General features: G+C 63.0%; 1 protein-coding gene across 1 annotated transcript in view; it reads left to right on the top strand.

Annotated features, from left to right (window-relative positions):
• KDM4B (lysine demethylase 4B) overlaps window positions 1-14,288 on the top strand; it is a 134,828-nt gene that overhangs the window by 110,257 nt on the left and 10,283 nt on the right. The window contains 5 exon segments of the mRNA XM_082650235.1: window positions 103-302; window positions 7,992-8,434; window positions 8,870-8,990; window positions 10,976-11,154; window positions 13,432-13,654. Coding sequence (XP_082506361.1) covers window positions 103-302; window positions 7,992-8,434; window positions 8,870-8,990; window positions 10,976-11,154; window positions 13,432-13,654 — 1,166 coding nt within the window.

Below are 14,288 nucleotides of genomic sequence, written 5' to 3'. Positions count from 1 at the left end.
CCCCGGGCCTCCTGGGGGGCTCTGTCTGCTGGACAGGGCGCACAGCCCAGGGCTTCTCCCTTCCGTTGTTTCGCCTCCCGTCTGATGAGCCTCCCTCTCCAGGTCTCACCGGAAGCGGAGCCAGCCCAAGAAGCCCAAGCCGGACGACCCCAAGTCTCCTGGCGAGGGGGCAGCTGGGACGGCCCTCCTGGAGGAGGCTGGTGGCGGTATGAAGGAGGAGGCCACACCAGAGGCCGACCCCGAGGAGGAGGAGGAGGAATCCCAGCCGCTGCCGCAGGGCCGGGAGGCCGAGGGCTCCGAAGGTCAGTCCTGCTCGGTGCCTGTGCCAGCCAGGCCCCGCGCCTTCAGAATCCCATCCATGTGTCTTGTGGGCAGGGAGGGCGTTTTCTAAAAATGTGCATTCTGGGAGTGCTGTGAAAAGTCCCTCTTCTCCCAGAAACTGAAGTCCATCCAGCTGCTGAAACAGAATCCACAGGTGGGCAGCTTGAAACAACGGGCTTTATTCCTCGGTGCTGGAGGCTGGGAGATCAGGGTGCTGGTGTGCCCTGGTGCTGGCGAGGGCCCACCTCCCGGTTTGTATGTGACCCTCTGTCACTATGTCCTCAGGGGGAAGAGAGAGCCAGTGAGCCCTCTGGCCTCTAAGGTCACTGATCCTTAGCCAGGGCCCCACCCTCATGACCCAGTCACCTCCCAACCAGCCCACTGCGGGGCAGGGTTCAGCATGAACCTGGGGGGACACAGACACAGTCCGTAACAGAGGTGTTCTCTGCTCAGTTGGGAAAGGGGATGGCCTGCTGTTTGCAGCCAGATGCTGGACGTGCCTGCGGTGGGGATGCCCCACCTGCAGGCTGGCGTTGAACAAAAAAACTGTATCTGGGCACCATGGTGGGTGTGTCTCAGAACCGTACCCTTTACACTGCCTGGGGCCCGTTAGTCGCGGAACATGACTCCGTGAGCGTTTGAACGTTCCCCACTCCCATGTTTTATGGTGCTCCTTTTTCTTTTCCACGGCTGGTTTCACTTTCCTAATTTGCAGCTTCAGCTGCTCACACGTTGGCACCTAGCAGCTGCCCCCCCAGGTGTAAAGGAGGGGCTGGGGGGCTGGTGGCAGATTGCCAGGCAGCAGTGCCTCGGGCCCCCATCACAGGCCATAGGTCGCTGGAGGGTTCCTCTTCGGTACTGTGTCTTGGAGCAGGTGAGCCGGCACAGCTCTGCCTGGCTTGGGGTCAGGCCCTCCCCGGGGTGCTCGTGGCTGGTGTCCCAGATGATGTGGCATTCCACCAGGCACCGAGAGGGGCAGGCGCATGCCCCTGATGTTCCCACGGGCTGGAAGGGGGGGTGTCCCTGCGGGGCCCCCAGGAGCTGGAGGCAGGGAAGACTGGAAAGTTTCCTGGGTAAATTGCGTGCTGGCCTGTCCCAGACAGCCTGGCATGACACTTGCCTGGTGGGCATCACGAAACAGCCCGGTCCACACGGGAGGGTCTGGACAGTCCGGGGAGGCAAGACACAGGCGGCGGGGGGCGGGGAGGGGGTGTGCGTCGGCACAGTCTGTGCGCAGGCACAATCACCCCGTGGAAATGGACCCAGAGGCTGAGGCCTGGTGACGCAGGGAGCTAGCGGAGTTGCCAGAAACGGGCTGGACACACAGAGCCGCCCCACACTTGTCACATGTGGGTGTTCACAGAACACATGGTTTTGAAGAAAATCCTACCTATAATGAGAGCATCCAGAGGGTGATGCAGGCTGGAGCAGATCTAACAGAAGATAAAAGACCTTTATGGAGAAAATTAAGAAACGTTTTTGAAAGACAAGGAGGAGCTGTAACATATACGGGGCTGCATGTGTTAGGGGGGCTCCCTGCAAAGGTGCTGGCCAGCGGCCTTGGGGGATGTTGATTTCGATGCAGCCGGAGGGAGCAAGGCCCGAGGAAGAGGGGTCAGGAGAGGTCAGGGCTACGTGACCGGCCAGCTTGCAGGCAGGAGCAAGGACACTGTCCGGGGCTGCAGTGAAGGCCACTGCTCTTCCCCGGGGCGACCCTCACATGCAGCCCCAAATGTCACACGGGCACCCACGCCCCATGTCCCGTTTACTTAAAGTTCAGAAAACACGCCAGGCAGACACTGGACTGTTTAGGGAAGCATCCGAATCTGCTGGGGCTGCCGTGCGACAAAGTACCCGACACAGGGCTTCAGGAACCGAGGTTCATTGTCTCTCGGTCTGGAGGCCGGAAGTCCGAGGTCAGGGTGTGGGCAAGGCTGGTTCCTTCTGAGACCGCGAGGGAGGGTCTGTTCCAGGCTTCTCTCCTTGGCTCGTAGATGGCCACCTTCACGCTCACACGGCCTCTCCCTGTGTGCCAGTCTGTCTGCATTTTGCCTTTCAGAAGGACACCGGTCACATTGGATGAGGGCCCACCCTAATGACCTCATCTTATTAACTCATGACATTAGCAATGACTATTTCCAAATGTGGCTGCATTCTGAGGCCCCAGGGTTAGGACTTCTACATAGGAATCTGGGGGACACAGTTTAGCCTGTAACAGAGTAAACGTGCCAAAACCAAGAGGGGCGCCCTCGGAGCGGGTGGTCTGCAGCTGGGAGGGGCACGTGGTCCTTCCGGCTCTGTGCCTGTGTCGTGAGTGCTCCGGGCCCCAGTTCCGTGGGGCGAGTCAGAGCATGGGCTGCGGTGGGTGAATGAATGATGGACCCTCTGCTGTGGGCTCCGGGATCCAGGGCCCCGAGTCCCATCAACAGGTGAGGCGTTTGCATCTGACTCCAGAGGCCGTGGAGGTGAGCTGTAGGGAGGTTAGGACAGTGGTTGTTGACATGGCTAGGTTGGGGTTCTGGCCCAAGAGGTTGGGAGACTCGGCAGGTGTCCCTGGTGTGACTGGCAAGGACTGGGGTGGTGACCGCCCTGCCCCAGGGTGGGCTGCGTGGGGCGGGGCAGGAACAGGCTGGGCTCTGCACCCGGGCCGCCCCAGGTGGCACCTTGTAAAGTTGCCAGGGGGCATCGGTGCTCTCACGGGGGCAGGATAAGTGGGAGAAAAAGCAGGTGGAAATAAAGAGTCCAGGTTGAAATCTGGGGACCGGGCCCTGGACGCCGCCTCGGCAGGCCAGTGGGGTTGTTGGAGGGTAAAAGGAGAGGACGCACACCCCGCTCAGGGCCTGTGGGAGGACGCCTGTCCCAAGGGTCTTGGCTTCAGCCCGAAGCGGCTTTTCCCAGGAGCGGAGTCAGCCCGTCGGGGGCCAGCCAGGGCGGGGGCTCCTGGGCCCGACCAGTTCAGACAGTCCTGAGAGACAAGGGTTTTAGCGGGACCCCTCCTGGGAAGGGTGGGAAGGATGCCTTGCGACCACGGGCATCTCTCCTCCCTCTCGAGCAGGCGCAAGGGGCTGCCGGCCTGAGGCCGGATGCAGGGCAGCCAGCGAGAGTAGCCGCACTGTTTACCCAACTGCTTAGCAAAGGAATAATGGCTCTCTTTTCGTTAATTGAGTTGCGTTAAAATGAACCTTCGCCCAAACCGATCGACTGTTTATAGAGACAGCCGCACCCCCATGCCCCGTCACCCCCTGCTTGGACCCGGCCCCGTCACAGGGACACTGTGCCTCGGTGTCTCGGGATCCCAAGAGGTGGCCGCAGGCTCACGCACGGCGAAGGCCTGGTTCCTCTCCGGTTTTCCCTTTTCTAAGCAGATTGTTACCTAAACGGGGCGGGGTGGGGGGTGGTCTCTGTGTCCACTGAGAGTAAAACATGCTGCTGTAGACCAAACCCTGCAGGATGTGTGCCCTCCTTCCTGGCATCTGCAGCCACTCTGTCCCCCTTCCAGGGCCTCAGCCCAGGACCCCCAGGGCTTCTCCAAAAGGCCTGCAGGCTCCGTGCTCTGTGGTGGGCTCAGTGTCACGTGGCTGTGGACCCCAGGCAGAGCGGGGACGTTCCCAAGGAGGCACCTCTGCTCACGGCCGGCTGCTTCCCGTTTCCAGACACCCCGTCCCTGTTCCACTCCAGAGCCTGGTTCCCAAGAAGGAGGAGTTGGGGTGTTGGGACATCTCCCGGAACATCAGCCCCTCTAGAGGGGAAGGGGTCCCTTCAGGGGACAGAAGGAGGCTGCCACAGCTGGGGAGCCACACGCCCCAGTCGGGGGCTGTCCCTCAAGCCCTTGGAGGAAGATCGCTCTGAATGCATCAAATAAATAAGTGCTCACAGTCGGGGGTGACAGCAAACACGTCTGGGGAACGAGTGGAAGACGTTAAAGTGGTTTCTAGATTCCCTTTAACGCCAGCTTCCTGCCCCTCAGAGCTGTGAGTGTGAGGGGCGTTCGGGCACGAGGACAGGACATTTTGTTTTAGGTTTGCGTCGGGAGGGTGTGTGCTTGCCGCCGCTGCTCACGTAGGAAGCTCCCTGACTGGAGTAGGCGGAGGCGGGCAGGATGGAGGTGCCCGGACCCTCCAGCCGGGCAGGAGGGGGCCCGGCTGGCTGCGGGTCCCTTGGCCTGGGGAGGGGGGCTGCTTCCCCTCCTGGCTGCCAGGTCCCACCAGCTCCCACTGCCAGGGGTCTGCAAGAGCAGCTGCCCTGTGGCCTGGCCCAGGATGGGATCAGCAGCCTCCGGCACAGCAAAGTCCTGGTCCTGGCGGGAAGGCAGCCCGTGTCCACCTGGCTTGCTGGGACCGCAAGGGCTCCCTCCTCCTGCCTGGCCCTGGCCAGCTCTGGCCAAGCACGGCCACTGTCCCTTCTGGCAGCTCTGGAGCTGGGGGTGGCAGGGGCAGCGGCAGGGCCCCAGGAGGGCTGGTCCCAGAGTACGTGGTCCCCCGCAGGGCAGAGCAGGGCCGGGGATGGGTGTGCAGCCGCCCTGGGTCACTTCCCCCTCCCTCACGCACCTTTTTTGACGGCTTTAGGACAAGACCCGGGGCGGCTGCACCCAGCGGTGAGCAGCAGGCTGGGCGGGGCATTGACACTCACGCCACAGTCCCCTGGCCTGGCCTGGGCTCCGCTCAGGAGGGATGCAGGCCGGCTGGGCCAGGCAGGGCAGGGTCCCTAAGCCAGGCAGCAGCCCTGCGCCCCCTGCTCTCCCCTGGGAGAACTTTGGTGGGAGAGGAGGCATGGGGGCCCCGGAAGCTGGCGCGGCTGTAACATCCGTCGGCAGTGGGGGGATTCTTGGCTGTGCCTCCCCGCGAAAAACAAGTGCCAGACGGGCCTCAGCAACCCTGCTGGGGCAGAGGGGTTCCCTGCCATTCTGCACCCCCTTGCACACCGGGGGTGGTGAGAGGCCCTGTGTGCTGGGGAGGGACCCGGCTCGGGTCCGAGCCACCGTTCCAGCTCCATTTCGAGGCTCCTTCAGGCGGGCCAACCAAGGGGCTTTCCAAGTGCGGCCTGCCTGCCCTAGGCCTGCGGTGGTCCCCACGGCGTGAGGACAGACGGGGCCCGGGCTCCGCAGCGTCCCTAGTGCCCTTGGGCTTGTCCTCTAACAGGGTCCTCTGGGTGCGCCCCCGTCAGCTTCCCAGGGCCTAGTGGCCGTGAGGAAGGAGCCGGGGACGTGTCCTTCCCCAGCAGCATCTGGAGCCGGGGCAGCTCGCAGGCTCTGCTGTCCTGAGGCCCGGGAGGCCGTCGTTGGACTTCCATTCGGGTGGCCGCACTGTCAGGGAGGAGGGCATAGTGGATTTCCTTAGAGAACAAAGCCGTTTCTCCGGAAGTCCCTGCTGCCGTGTCAGAACGGGGCTCTGGGCTGCCTCAGCGCCATTTCTATAAATCAGTAGAAGCGGCAGGAAGGAGCCTGATCTCTTGGGCCCTTGGTCACCTCCTGGGGCTGGGCTGCTGTCACCAAACCTTATGAGCAGTGTTTACCCCACACCTCTCCCCGCCCCCCACCTTTCAGCGCCCCCCCATCCCCCCTCTCCCACGTCTCCTGGGACAGGGAGGTGACCTTTAGTGGCCAGGACCATCCAAGTCCAGCATCTGTAGAGGAGAAGCAGCTTTGTCTGCGGAATGCCCATTTCCTTTCCTTGGCTGGATAACTGTTCCTGGGGTGCTGTCAGTTGGGGGGTCCTGGGGAGCATGCTGGGCTCCTCCAGGTGGGCAAAGGCACAGGAGGGATCCTGACTGCACCCTTGCCCTTGGAAGGCTCAGGGCCAGAGGGCATGGGGGGCGCTGGCAAGCGCTCCCTCCTCTGAGCCTCTCCTGAAAAGCTCGGCTGCCTGCTCAGGACCCTGCGGGCTGCAGCGACCAGAGGGGCCCCTCCACGAAGGCCAGGCTGGCTCAAGCCTCTGCAGCTTGCCTAGTGGGGGCCGCGGGTGGGGGTCGGCTACCTCCTAGCGCTCAGGGCCAGGGATCTGCCTGGAGGAAGGGAGGGAGGGCCCTTGCTTGACCCCTTCCTGGGTCAGGGCCGGTCAAGGACTAAGTGATGGCCTTGCCCTTGGGAGCATCATCCCACCTGTGTCGTTATCTTTGGCTGAGGGACGGGGGTGAAACACGGACAGGTTTTTATAGTAAGAGGTAAGTGTGGATGCCGCGGGGACCAGCAGACCCTGTCACGTGTCACGTGGTAACAGGTTTAGCCGGGAGAGGGACCACTGCTTTTCTGCGAGTTGTCCTTACTTTCCCGGCCCTCAGAGACCCAGACTGTGACGCATTGGAACCAACGGTTCACGGGTACCATCAGTAGGATGACCAGTATGTCCCCGGGTATCAGCTGCTGGCACACCTCATGTGACGTCCTGAGCCTGTGGGGACCCAGGACAGGCAGTGAGGGCCTGAGCTCGTGTGCCCATTCTCCAGGTGGGCAGGGAAGGCCCGAAGGCTGTGCTCTGAGCCGCTGGTCCTTGTGGGCGGGCATCCCTGAGGCTCTGCACACCTCGCCCTGAGCACAGCAGGCCTCGTGGAGCCCCCCGCCCACATGCATCCCCAGTGGCTGTGTGATGTGACCACAGAGACCCAGTGGCTGAAAGCAAGTCTTATTCTCCGACATTTCTAGGGGTCAGGAGTCCGACATGGGTCCCGCTGGACTAAAATCCAGGCATGGGCAGGGCTGGCTCCTCTGGAGGCTCCAGGGGAGAGTCATTTCCTGCCTTTTCCAGCTTCTAGAGGTGCCGCATCCCTGGCTCTCGGCCCCGTCCTCCATCCTCACAGCCAGCAGTGCCGCATCTCTCTGGCTTCTTCCGTAGTCACGGCTCCCCTGGCCCCAGCTGGATCCCCTGCTTTTAAGGATTCCTGTTAGTATGTGGGGTCCGCCTCGGGATCCTCAGCTCAACCTCATCTGCAGATCCCTGCTGCCATGTCAGGTTCCGCATGCACAGGTCCCGGGGCTACAGTGTGGGCGTCTTTGGGGGCCATGACCCCTCCAACCACACCGCCCATCTCCGTTTATTTGACGAGCTGCACGCCCGCTGTGGTCCTGAATTAAGATGCTGCTGAAGACACTCCCTGTCCACCTCCCTCCCCACCCCGTCACCTGTCAGGAAGCCCCGCAGCGCCGGCCCTCGCGTCTTCCGGGCCCTGCAGGCCCCTCTGGCACTTCTGTTTCACACAAGTAGAACCACTTGTTTATGGTTTGTTGTCTAAGGTTTTGCTTTTTAAAAATTCCACAAACCGTGTGCGTTTACTGTAGAAATAAAGGAAACTCAGACACATGAAAAGAAAATGCATCCCACCTCCTCCCCCCTCCCCTCAGAAAGGATGTTCAGAGCCGGTCTCTTCCCAGCTGCTTTCCGACAGCTCGCCTCGGCGCCCCGTGCTCATTCCAGAAGGTGCTCTGAGCGTGTGGCAGGACTCTTGAGGCCAGGGTGCTGCTGCTCCAGGGCTCGGCCGCCTGGCAGGGGGACCTGGCAGCAGTGACAACTGCCCGAAGCCCGGGTTCCTTGGGGGAAGGCCTGTCTGGGCCAGAAGGGGCCCTCAACTAGTGCAGCCGGCTCCCACTCCGGCTGGGGGGCTCGAAGGGGGTGCCTGGCCACTGGCCCCTGGGGTGCCCCGGCCCCCGCCTCTGACTCATCTCTCTTCTGTCCCCACAGAGGACGGGAGGGGCAAGCTGCGGCCAGCCAAGGCCAAGAGCGACCGGAAGAAGAAGAGCTATGGCCCTCTGCACCTCCACCACCCGCTCATGCCCCAGCTGCCGCCGCCCCCGCCCACCCAGTTCCCCACCGAAGAGGTGCCCCTGCTAGAGATCCCGGCACCGGCCACCGGCCCTGAGGCCGCCGAGGAGAACCCCCCACCACCACCTCTCAACGTGGTGCCCCCCGAAGCACCCAGCGAGGAGCCAGAGGTGAAGCCGCGCCCCATCATCCCCATGCTGTTCGTGGTGCCGCGGCCCGGCCCGGCGGCAGGCGACAAGGGCCGCGTGTCCTGCCAGCAGGCCTCTGAGCACTTTGCCCAGAAGGGCCCCACCTGGAAGGAGCAGGTAGCCCCCATGGAGCTGACGGGGCCCGAGGAGGAGAGCGGAGCCGGCGAGGTGCAGGTAGGGGGCACTGGGTCCCTGGGGCCGGGGGTCCCCCTGCCCCACGTGCTGGCCACAGCCCCGCTCGTCCAAACGGCCCCTGTGGATCCTGTCCCGGAGGCCAACGGCACGTATGTGGTTTAGAAACCACCGTTGGGGGAACTTCCCTGGTGGTCCAGTGGTTAAAACTGCGTTCCCAAGGCAGGGGGCCTGGGTTTGATCCCTGGTCAGGGAACTAGATCCCACGTGCCACATCGAGGACCCGGCACAGCCAAATAAACAAATGAATATTAAAAAAAAAAAAAAAAGAAAAGAAACCACTGTGGGTGTTGGCTGCCCGCTTCCTGGGGTCTTTTGCCCCTGACTGAGGACACTGGGGTCCCTCTGAGCTGGGCTCCACCGCCTCTACTTCCGGCCCCAGAGCTGCTCCCACAGAGGCCTCCTGTGCCATTTTAGGCTCCGTCGACCTTTTCCAAGTTGAAGATGGAGATCAAGAAGAGCCGGCGCCACCCTCTGGGCAGGCCACCCACCCGGTCCCCGCTGTCTGTGGTCAAGCAGGAGGCCTCAAGTGACGAGGGTGAGCAAGGGTGCCCCTGGCTCTGCTGTGCCCCTGCCCTGCCTTCCTCTGCCACCCGCCCGGCTTGCTCACTCCCGCCACCCCCAGCCGAGGTCGGGCCTGCAGACCCCTCCCCGGCACAGCCTCAGACCCTCCCCAAATGCTGTGGGGCTGAGGTGCCCCCTGCCCAGCCCACAGCTCCCGAGTCAGGCCCGGCTGCCCCCAGGCCTCTGCCCTGCCCTTGTTTGCTCCATTTCCCCGGGGGCGCTTGCTCTACTGGGCCCAGGGCCTCAGATGTCGAGTGGGGCCTCTGAGGGGCAGGTGCAGCCACCTGGGCTCACACCCCAGCCCACTGCCCGGAGCCGGGGACCGTGGTGCCATTTGCCTTTCTGTGACTCGGTTTTCCCATCTGTAAAATGGGGTCTTCTGGCCCCCCTCAAGGGGTCCTGCCAGGGAGGTGCACGGGGCTGAGGCCGGTGAAGCGTGTGGCCTGGTGCCAGGCACACGGTGGGTGCTGGGAATGCCGGGAACGCCGAGGCCAGTTGTCACCCAGAGCTCCTGGTGCGATGCTTTCACAGTCTCCGTGGTAACCTCTGCCCCCTCCTTATCCTGTGAGAACTGAGAAGATGCCGTCAGCAGAGGCTCCTGCCCACGACCCCCAGCACACTTGCCGTGGCCCTTGTGCGTTTGTGTCCCTTCCTGGCCCTCCAGGTGAGCGAGGACCACACCTCATCCTCTCACAGCCTCGGGATCTGTTTGGATGCCTGGCGCAGAGCGTTTCCAGAGGGCAGCAACGAACGATGGTAGAGGTGCCGGCCACATCCCCCAGGGAGAGACTTGAGAAATGGATTCAGAGTTAGAGGATCATGGAGCAGCATGGGGCCCGGAACTGGCCCATTTCCAAGTCCATTTCCAGCAGAGACGTCCTGGCCCTGCGCTCCCTGCACCGGAGACAGGGCCGCGTGACCCCGAAGTGGGAGAAGCTGCTTCGAGAACAGAGGAAACCTCGCCCTTGGCCGTCACCCCGCAGACACCTGTGACTCACGATGCTCCGGGCTCTGATCTCTGACCTGAGGCCAAGCTGCCCTCAGGGAAAGTCAGCGCCGGACTGGGGAGCGGCCAGTCCCAACAGAAGTGACCCTGCCTGCCTGAACCCAGCGTGCGCCTGGGAGAAGTTGGAATAAGAGGCGGTGGCACTGGAGCTGGAGGGGCAGAGACGGAGAAGCTTCTATTTAACACTCGGCTGAAAGTCGGAGTGATTATCTTACGTGCAGAAATCCTGCTAAGCCCATTTATCATCTTCCGCTTCAGCCTTCCGTTTAAGATGCACGCGGAGTGTGAAAAGTGCCTGGGTGGCTTCTTTGATTCTGAACCTAATTTGAGGGCGAGGACGCGGAGGGTTCTAGAAGCGGGTCTCGGGCTGGAGCTCTGGGAGCAGGAGGGGCCTCTCTGGAGATCAGATGCGGCCCCAGGGTCCCCGTGCATTGAGGCAGCCTCTGGCCTTACAGCTGGGACGGCTGTGGTACCAGCCATGCTGGCCCAGCTGCTGGGAAGGTTGGGGCCCCAGGGATGAGGACCCTGCTCCTTGGGCAGGTTCCTGGGGACTGCTGATGCTGATGCCAGGGCAGATGGCACCCCTGTGTCCTCAGGAAGTGCAGGAATGGGATGTGGGGGATTGCAGACAGTGAGCTGGGAGTCGAGGCCGGCGGAGGCCAGCCCGGTGACAGGTGATGGGAGGGACATCTGTCAGTGGCCTCCATCTTACAGGACATTGGGGCAGCAGTGCCCCTGCCCGACTCCCAGGGGAGTCTGTGCCTGACCTGCCAAGGCCTGACCATCCCATCTCCTGTCCCCAGATGGGATCAGCCCTGAGCTGAGGGGGGCCAGGGCACCTCCCTGCGGAGGGGCTCAGGGGCCGAGAAGCGGGGACCCATCCCCTCGAGCGCGCACTGGGTGGGGTGGGGCCCTGGGTGCTGAAGCTCCTCCCCCCTCCCACTTTACTCCAGAAGCCTTCCCTTTCTCTGGGGACGAGGACGTGGGTGACCCCGAGGCCTTGAGGTCTTTGCTGTCCCTGCAGTGGAAGAACAAGGCGGCCAGCTTCCAGGCTGAGAGGAAGTTCAACGCGGCGGCCGCCCTGACGGAGCCCTACTGTGCCATCTGCACCCTCTTCTACCCGTACAGCCAGGTGAGCCGGTGCTGAGGGACCCCCAGGCCATGCCGGGCCGGGCAGCATCCGCCTGCTCCCGGTGGCGCCAGGGCTCGCTCTGCCTGAAGGGAGTCCCTTCCCCCTGAAGGGAGGGTGATGGGGACCAAGGACCCATTTGCTGTTGGAGCCACAGCGGGCTCGGTGGAGAGCCCGACGGAAGGCCCCTGTGAGGGCTGCGGGGAGAGAGCCCAGGGCCTGCGTTTCATTGGAAGGTAATTTATCAATCTGCCTCAAAGAGGATGAGAGTGCAAGGAAGCATCTCAGATGGCTGTCCTCTGAGAGGCCCTCAGCCCAGCCCAGCGGGCAGCGCAGGCAGGGGGCCCGGGGGTGGGTCCAGGTAGGCGCCTGCGTGGTGAACGGGGGCTGGCGGTGGGGGGCTGGGGCTGGGCGAAGACACACGCATGGCCTGGCGCCACGCGGCCGCCAGCTCTGTCCTGAGTTTCCAAGTTGTGATCGTGGCCTTTCCCCGCACTCTGCCCTGTACCATCCACCACCACGTCCTCCCGGTTTCCTCCTTAACCGGTTTCCTGCCATGTCCCCCTCCCCCAGCCCTGACCACTGCCTGCCTCCTGCCCTTCCTGTTAGCACCTCACCACAGCCACGCAGGGCCCAGCTGGAAAGCCCGCCAGGCTCACCACGGCCCCCGGCCTCTGCACATGCCCCACAGCCATCCTCTCCTGTGATATCTGCCCCCGCACGCACACATAGCATGCTCCGTGCTGTCCCCCAGCATCTCCCACACACCCACCCAGGCCTCTCCCTCGCCAGATGGATTTCTGTTCACTCTTTGATTCCACCCAGCTGCCACCTCTTCCAGGAAGCCTTCCTGGACCTGCTATCCCAAGCTGACTCTGGCATGCCCCCCAGCTTCCCCCACCCGCCTCTGCTCTTGCTCCTGCCCTCTGTTTATCAGCCCTTGGAGGACAGGGCCGGGTCTCACTTGTTTTGGGGTCCCCGGCTTCCAGCCTAGTGCCTGGCATCTTCCACGTATTAGCTGAGCTAGCCGAGCTCTGTGCCCTGTGCTGAGGGCAGCACACCCATCTCGAGGGCTCTGCCACTCAGAGCTGCCAGGACCTGTGGTCCCTAAGTGAGGCAACATCTGGTCGTGGAAACAAGTAAGACGAAACGTCCAGACAGACGTCTTCTCTAGGCACGCCCCTCGCCGCTGGAAGTCATCACTGGGAACACTGGCTTAAGAGGCGAATCTCCTTAATCCCGGTTGCTAAGTGAAGCATTGTGACTCAGCTTAATCACGTCCACGGTATCAGTGGGACTTGCGGGGCTGCCGCTTCCGCAGTCCGGAGCCCTCAGAGTCGGGGACCAGGCTTCGCTTGTCCCATATCATGGGAAGGGCTGTGGCTGGACATTCTGCCTGTTTGGAAACCAGCCGGTCCCCTAATCCAAGTTGCCACATGGGGCGCCCCAGGGCCCCACCACCACACACACACAGTGCATCAGGCCAGTGGTCTCTGGTGGCCTCTTTCCTTATGCCCTGAGCCGGTCAGAGTCCTTCTGTCACTGGGTGCTGGGGAGGCTCATCTGGGAGCCCCACCACCCTGTGACAGGCCCAGTGTTGCTGGATGCCGGTGCCATGGGCAGGATGTTTTCATCACAGTCTCTTCATCTGATTGGATTTGGGGGGACTGGGGTACAGCCGTCATGGGGCGCGTGTGAGTCACAGGTGGGGAGAACGCCCCACATAGATACACAGATAACACGGCATCAGGTGATGGTCAGGACCACGAGGACAGACAGAGCAAGGAAGGCCTGGGGGCCCGCTGGTTATGTGAGCAGAGATCTGAGCGCCCCAGGCGGTGGGAACGGCACATACAAAGGCCCCAGGGCAGGACCACGCCTGGCATTTGGGAGGAACCGTGAGGGGGCCCTTGTGGCCGGAGCAGAGCGAGCCAGGGGCAGTGGGATGAGGGCGAGAGGGGTGAGGGCAGCAGGGCAGTGTCTGTGCTGTCTGCAAGTAACCCTAAGTGGGAGGGCTTCTGGGTGGATGGGACAGAGTCTGACTGCCTTTGGGGAGGATCTCTCGGGGGCTTCTGAAGCAGGGTTGGGGGCTGGGAGGGTACGTCAGGGACACCCATGGTGGGGCAGTTGCAGGTGTCCTGGTAGGGGTGCTAGTGCGGCAAAGAGCAGCCTGGGGTGTGCTGCTTGGGGACGGAGGGGCAGAGGATAGACTCAAGGATGTCAGGGGTCCCTGCCCGCCCCACGCTGGGCTCTCCACTGATGGCGGCCCTCCTCCTGCAGTCCCTACAGACCGAGAAGGAGACTCCCCAGGCCTCCCTCGGGGAGGGCCCCTCGGCCACACCGCCTTCCAAAAGCGGTCAGAAGACACGGCCGCTGATCCCCGAGATGTGCTTCACCTCCAGTGGGGAGAACACAGAGCCACTCCCCGCCAATTCCTACATCGGCGATGACGGGACCAGCCTGCTGATCTCCTGTGCTAAGTGCTGCCTGCAGGTCCATGCCAGTGAGTGCTGGGGAGCGGGGAGAGCCGAGGGATCCACCACACAGCCCCGCTTCACCCTCCCGAGACGGCCACCCTCGCCCCTTCCTCTGGCTGCTGCTTCGGGCCTATAGCGGGACCTGGCGTCATGGGGTGGGGGTCTTGACCTTTGGGGGCAGGTGTCCTGCCCTTCCCCCTGGCCAAGGCAGGACTGCCTGGTCAGCCTCCTTCTGGGAGGTTCCACCGAGGCCTGCCCTCCCCGCCCAGGGCCTGGGAGGCCGCAGGAGATCAGGTACCTGTCAGGGGCTGTGACGCTTTTAAACTCCACACTTTGGGGCCGGAGTTGGAACTGATGCTAGAGCTGAGGTTCTAGAGTGGTTCAGGGGTCGGATTTATCTCTGCCATCGGTGACTACCCTCCCCCAAACCCTGAAGTCCCAACCATAGCCTGAGACAGGAAGATGGATGTCTGTCCCCTTCTTGGGTGGGAGGGGGCAGCGAATGTGAGATTAAGCTCCCAGGACAGAGAGAAAGCTTCCTGGAGCCGCTTAATTTTGCGTGTGTACATCTCTGTCCAGCGCCCGCCCTGCAGAGGCCTGCCCGGAGCTCACTCTGTCTCTTGGCTGGGAACCCGTCTGCTCTGCCCGGCCGGGCCCGGC

Source organism: Grampus griseus (assembly GCF_964374135.1).
Source record: "Grampus griseus genome assembly, chromosome: 3".
In the NCBI taxonomy this organism is placed as follows: Eukaryota; Metazoa; Chordata; class Mammalia; order Artiodactyla; family Delphinidae; genus Grampus; species Grampus griseus.
The sequence above is the reverse complement of the archived record's forward strand: the minus strand, read 5'-3'. Positions and strand labels throughout refer to the sequence as shown.